Genomic DNA, 7,080 nt, shown 5'->3' on the forward strand with positions numbered 1-7,080 from the left:
GGTTCTCGGAACACAGTACTTACAGCCTGAGGTGCTGCCGAGCCGGATTGTCCGAAGTAATCCCTCCTCGGCTTGTTGTTGTGATATCTGTCCGACCTGAAATCCCTTCTCTCCTGCGGGATAACCTTCTCCTTTCCTTTCCCCTGCTGCTGGTCTTCCTCTACCCTTTTGTACTCATCAATACGATCCATAAGACGGCGTACGCTGCGGACGGGCTTTTTCGTCAAAGACTTTCTTAGGTCGTGATCAGTAGGGAGACCCACCTTAAAGGTATTAAGCGCCACCTCATCAAAGTCGCCATCTATTTCATTAAACATCTCCCAGTATCGGTCGGAGTATGCTTTCAGTGTCTCCCCTTCCTTCATGGCCATGGATAGCAACGAGTCCAATGGCCGAGGGACTCTGCTACACGTAATGAACCGCGAAGCAAATGCCCTAGTTAGCTCCCCAAATGAGCCTACAGACCCCGATTTGAGACCGTTAAACCATCTTATAGCCACAGGTCCCAAGCTGGAGGGGAAGACTTTACACATCAGAGTCTCGTTGTGAGAGTGCACTGCCATCCTCTGGTTGAAGTGACTCACGTGCTCCACCGGATCAGTCCGGCCATTATAGATGGTAAAGGTGGGCTGGGTGAACCTCTTGGGAAGCCTCCCCCTCTCAATCCTCCGTGAAAACGGAGATTTAGAGAGTTGGTGCAACGCCCTACTCATGGTATCGTTGCCTAAGCCCCTAGAACGAAGCTTCTTACGTCTGCGGGTTGGCTGGTCGTCCTCCTCACCGGAGGATGTTGCGCTGGTGGGGGAACACGACCTTGAACTGTAGCCAACTCCCCTATCCTTCTCCGAAGAAGAACTAGACGAGGACGGGGAAACCTTACGTTTAGCACGGCGTAACTTCCTCTTCAAACGATTGATTTCCTTCTGCATGGATTTAGAACCCTCATAGTGGGTAGTGCTACCCCCACCATGAGTATGGCTAGCCCCTGGGTATTCTGTATGGACGCTTCCCTCACGATCCCTACGATGTTCAAGACGTTCGAAATGATCTTCCGGTTGTGATCCTTGTGACTCTGCATGGTGAGAGCCTAAGCCTGCCATAATAACCCTACCTCTTCTAGACTAGATTCCCACAGACGGCGCCAATTGTAAGTGCACAATTGCACATGGCCCCAAGAACAGTTATGGGCCCAGGCCCAATGAGCCTTAAACAATATGAATTTGTAAAGTGTGGGCTTGAAACTCAGGTTAGAAGTGTGTGAGGATTAAATGACAAACTAAAGATTGCAAGTACTTGGAAACAACAAAGAATATTGTAAATCAGCTTCCTCGGATGTAAGCCGAGAGTTGTTCTTATATTATATCTTTCTCTTTGTTTCTTTTTCCTTTTAGGTTACAAAAAGTCTGTCCCCCTTTCTCTTTCAGGTTCCTCCTTAAATACTTCTCTTTTTAATACTTTGTACACGTGTTGCCCCAACTCCCCCTTAGTCTAGATATTTCTTTTCTTAGTGCCTTTGAATAGTAACCAGAAATTTCTCTTCCACTGTTTAAGTGTCACTTCCCCATTAATGCGGCCAGGGTGGTAGGTGCAGGGTCTTTAATGTGGAGGTAGCAGCCTTTATCTTTGACATTTTTCCAACATCGGTGCTTCTAGGACATTCAAGGGTTCACCCCCTTTAACCATTGGTTTTGTCCGTGTCCTTCCCTAACCTTTACCATGAAGTCCCGGGTTCTTCGGTGTCAGTCCGAAGGGAAAAAATCATCCTCGGCTGGATCCTCGGACCCTCGGCGTATGGGCCGACCCGTAGTACTAAGAAGTCCTAAACCCAAGAGCAGGTCGGCCTCCCTTAGCATGACCCAACGGCCCATATTTCCATCAAGGTCATTTTACTCCCCACAAAAATAATTTCGGAATCTTGCTCTTAAGTGTTGCAGGCAAGGAAGTTAATACCGTACTGGAGGCTGTACCGGTTTGGCCACCGGTACGATATATTTCGGATACCGGTCAATACCGGTGTACCGTTTCGGGTTTACCGCTATTTTATGTACACACACATACACACACACACACACCCACCCACCAAAATCTCTAGAACCATATTTATAAACATATAATATTTCATTTATATTATAGTAAATATAAAAGTTTATTATAAAACATTACCTCAATTCAGAATAAATTATTTATAATTTTAGACTTTAGTATCAAATAAAAGGAAAAAAAAAAACACAATATAAAAAATAGAAAGCTTAGTTGTTTATTGCATACTAAAAAAACAAATAATACTAAGAAGTTAATGTAAATAAGTTACCATTATGCCTTTACAAAAATTCAAAAATTACAAAACTAAAAAAAAAAAAAAAAAAAAGCTTTTTTTTGTACCGGCCGGTACACCTGGTACCAGTCGGTATTGCCCGAAATTGGCCGATATGGCCGGTACGTTATCGGTACGGCTGGTATTTTTTTCGGTACAATATAAAAGTATACCGGTACCGGTGCACTGGCCGGTACGGTATGTACCGGTCGGAACGGCCGGTACCGGTACGGTATCGGCCACACTGGTTGCAGGCCGATACAAAACATTTTTAATATTTTTTTTAAAAAACTTTTGTAATATTAATTTAATAAAGTTTGATCAATTAGATGTTAAAGAGGGAATATTTTTTTTTTCCTTCAAGTTTGGTGTAGAGTGTCATTTCCTCAAATGTCAAGAAATAAGAGTGTAAAAATAAATGCACTAACATGAGGGTTTAAGTGATAATGCAATGGTAATAGCATGCTTGTTGGTGTCCCATGTATCCTATTCGAACGCTGGCTCTCCCCCACTCACTATCTATCAAAACAAAAAAGATTGCACATCATCAAATTAAATCCGCTAGACTTTACTAGAAATGTGAACAAAATATTTGATTCGTGACTAAGCTGGTATCTATGAAATTAATTACTCAAATTAAAATTTCAGGAGATTAAAAATTGTTCAAATCAAATGTTTATGGTCTATAAGCTGTTAAAAAAAGAAAAAGAGAGCAATGTTTCTAAGACCTCAGATTTGTTTGAGATTAAATTATAAACAGTATCAAGATATCAAGTTTATTTGAAAGAAAAGGAGGAAAAAAAAAAAAAAAGTGAAGGACCATTGGACCTAATTAATGGCATTCTACCTATCTCGAAGGTTACAGTATAATATACTGTTTTTTTATTTTATTTTATTTTGTTTTTTTGTGGAGAAACAATATACTACGTGTTTGAGATTAATATTATAATTGTTTGATTCAAAAACTGAATACCCTTATGCCCAAAAAAAAAAAAAAAACTGAATTCCCAGGACTTTCTTTCGTCAAAGTATAATTTTCTTGACTTTCGTTCTCAGTTCTTACTAACCCAATCAATTTAATAATTGTGTTATAATCCTTCAATTATAATCAGATTTGTTAATGAGACGGATTAACTTGACACAACCCACTTGACACGCTTAATAAATAGGTCATGTTGAGCTGACAAGAATGTGACACAACTCATTTCAACCTGCTTAATATTAAATATAATATTTATCTAAAAATAAATATTTTTTACATCTCAAAAGTAGTGCATACACTTCAAATCTTCAACCCACATTCAAAATAATATAGTTCAATTTCCAATAATATTAGGGTGCGTAAAATTTTTAAAGTTTCAATTTTCAATTATACTTGTAAGTTTTTTTGTAATTGCTCACTTTTCATTTTAAGTTTAAAATATAGGTTAGATAGAAAGGTATTTGATAAGTTTAAAATAAAATGAATATTTTTTTTTTGAGAAACAAACACACACACATGAGAGAGGAAAATGGGTTCTATATATATTTGTTTGTTATACCAGTTAAACAAGTTGTGTTAAATAAGTTATTTTAGGTTGACACTAATAAATTAGCGTGTCAAACATGTCTATTGTGGGTCATGCGGGTTGACACTCTTATGAACCGTTTCTTATGTGTTGCTCTCGGTTCAACCCGTTTACGACCCAAATCTGCTAAGACGCAACCCTAATTCGCAAAAACCCGTGTCGGGTTCGTGTAGTGTTCACAAGTTGGGTCAAACATTGACACCCCTATTTATAAGGGGGTTAAAAGAGGAAAAAAAAGAAAAAAAAAAAAAGAGCAATGATTCTAAGACCTCAGATTTGTCTAAGATAAAATTATAATTGTGTAAATAAACGGTATCAATATAAAAAATTTATTTGAAAGAAAAGGATAAAAAAAATTTGTAAATGACCATTGGACCTAATTAATGGCATTCTACCTATCTGCATTCTATCAAACCGACTATCTCCAAGGTTATAATATACTTTCATTTTCAGTATTCACTAAGTATTAAATAACAAAGTAATTGTTCAGAATTTTCAAAAATAAATCAATCATCAATACATTCCTAAACATTTAGTCAAAATTTTAAAATTTCAATTACCGAATCAAAGGCAAAACAAAAAGAAGGCTAAATTTACATTTACAAACTAAAATATATTGGAAGAAAGGCTACATCAACGTATTATTCAAGATATGCTCAATAAACTTACAACATTTAGGAATCCATGTCAAGAGAACTAATTAGCACATCATCAAAACCATGTTCTGTACTGGAATTCAAAAATCTCATACTTGCATCAACTCCTTCAGGTCCATGATCCGCTTCATTTCCCTTCATAGTACAAAGCTTCAACTTTTGCCTACAAAACCTCAATTGATCTTCCAACAAACTCCTATTAGACTCGTGTTTCATCACAATCCATCGCAAAGATTGTATCACTTCTTGGTCATATTGCTGCTTCTGCTCAGCCAATCTGCGGTATTGATTGGCTTGAATTTCTATTGAGCTTTTCTCTCTTTGAAGCCGCAAAATCATGGCCATTGCCTCCTCTGCTGCCGATGCAGCAGCCATTCTTTCCTTCTCAAGCTCTGCATAAGAGCCATTTGCTCGCTGCCTCTCTATCTTCACCAATTTTCTCAATGCCATTACATCAAATTCTTCATCTTCACCATGGCATTCTTTTTTGTCATCATCATTCTCTTCCAAAGCATCACCATCTGAATTCATAGCCTGTTTCTGTGACTTTGAATTCTCCAACAATTTCAACGATTCACGCTCACAAGGCATAATCTTTGAATCAGATACTTCACCCGCACCATTTTTTAGAGGAATCCCATTTCTAAAACCACTCGATTTCCCTCTGAATTCACACAAAAATTGCATCAAATCCTTACCGTGCCAACCAAATGGCAAAAACTTCAAACACAAACCAATTATATAAAACAACCCCAAAAAATTGAAAACATGTGAGAAATACCCAAACACGAAAAACCCACAACCAAACCCATTTCCCTGACTCAAAAACGTCAAACATGAAGCGCAGTCCATAACCAGAAACCCCAAAAAGCTTTGCAAAATCCTCTTATGCAAATTAAGAACAGTGCAAATGACAACCAATAAGCAAAAATGACTCAGAATCTGCATGTGGGTCTAACGGCTTACACTCTAAGATCCTTGATTTCAATGTTGGAATGCTCAAACTTTTGGTATAAGCAAGAAACAAAAAAGAAACTTTATGATTGAAAAAGAAAAAAAAAAAGAAGAAAAAAAAAAGAAGAAGAGAATTTGTGAAGAAGGAACCAAAGACAGAGAAATACAATAAGAGTTTCTATGTGGAACCGTGAAGAAGGAAGTTACATAGAGGAGTAGAACTATGGTACCACTAACATTCTACAGTAGAGAGAGAGAGAGAGAGAGATGAGAAGGTATCTATCGTGTCAGTGAGAGAGAGAGTGGAGATATGTATTGGACTGCAAGGATGCTCCGACAAATCAACATGTTGAGTCAATAAATTTGATATAGTATTTAATTTCTGATTATCTGCATTTATTTATTTATTTTAAAAAATGTTGGTTACAACTCGTATTAAAAAAAATCCAAATCAAAATTTAAGTCACAAGATAAACGGAGATAAATTTCAAATTGGCACTTTCAGTTTTTACTGTATATGTATACAAAATATTTAGGTTGTCTCATGTATTTAGATCTCGAGCTCATCTAAAATCCAAAAAAAAAAAAAAATCTTATGTAGAGTAAACGTAAGAGTGAGACATCCTAAAAGTTGATATATATCAAGAAAAAGAATTATAAAGATAAAATTTGTAGAAAAAAAATATGATATACAAATAAATGACATAGATCTAATTTAGTTATAGAAATAGAGACAGACCTAATTACATCAGAAATATCACCTTAAAGAAGAAAATCAAATGTATTTGATGGAAATTAATAAACTTTGAACCAAAATTTTAAAATTTTTTTTTAGAATAGGTAAAATTGAATACTTGAACCATTTTTCTAAGAACTGTCCCTTACATGAAAAATTATTTGGTCCCTTCATTTGTCCACGTTTAATATTTTCCTTCATTTATTATTAGTTTTTACCGTTGAAACTCCTTCATATGTCAGACCATTGGCTTGATTAGAATTTTTACTTTTTCAATTCCCAAGCTTCAATATATTTTTCTGATCTGGTGTGAGCTCATATTGCTCTTTATTGTTATTATATTGCTCTATGTTGTAAGCTGAGATTGTTGTCCGCATTTGTTGCTACTTGCTAGTAAATGTTGCTCTCTGTTACCGAATATACTTGTTGTTATTTTTCCTGCTTTGTTTTTTTCTGCTCTATTTTGCTGTGGCCATTTTTTTGGCTTTGTATTCTTTCTTTTCTTTGCATAAAATTTATAATTTTATCTCAAAAAAGAGTGCTGAGCTTATTTGAAACTAGCAAAAATGACTTTAAGATCTTAAGAAGTACTAGAGTATTCTTCTCTCTCTCTCTCTCTCTCTCTCTCTCTCTCTCTCTCTCTCTATTATTAAACCAATTGATAAGATTTATTCAAAATACCAAAGTCATTGATAGTGACGTTATTACAAGGTGACGGAACATCAAGAAGCTGACGGAAGTTCACTTGTTACATACTAAATGCACGTTAGGAAACTGACGACAATACGCTATTCGTCAACTACTGTCATTGACACCTCTTTAGCATTCATAGCCAGGTCCCTCACGCCGCAA

At 36.4% G+C, this 7,080-nt stretch overlaps 1 protein-coding gene across 1 annotated transcript; it reads right to left on the bottom strand.

Annotated features, from left to right (window-relative positions):
• Positions 1–4,500: 4,500 nt before the first annotated feature.
• LOC142643664 (protein FLOURY 1-like) lies at positions 4,501–5,792 on the bottom strand. The gene has a single exon (XM_075818363.1). The coding sequence runs from the start codon at positions 5,484–5,486 to the stop codon at positions 4,557–4,559; it is 930 nt and encodes a 309-aa protein (XP_075674478.1). The 5' UTR covers positions 5,487–5,792; the 3' UTR covers positions 4,501–4,556.
• Positions 5,793–7,080: the final 1,288 nt, after the last annotated feature.

Source organism: Castanea sativa, chromosome 7, assembly GCF_040712315.1.
Source record: "Castanea sativa cultivar Marrone di Chiusa Pesio chromosome 7, ASM4071231v1".
In the NCBI taxonomy this organism is placed as follows: Eukaryota; Viridiplantae; Streptophyta; class Magnoliopsida; order Fagales; family Fagaceae; genus Castanea; species Castanea sativa.

Coding starts and splice junctions, on each gene's coding strand:
- LOC142643664 (XM_075818363.1), bottom strand. CDS start 5,486: ATGCAGATTCTGAGTCATTTTTGCTTATTGGTTGTCATTTGCACTGTT.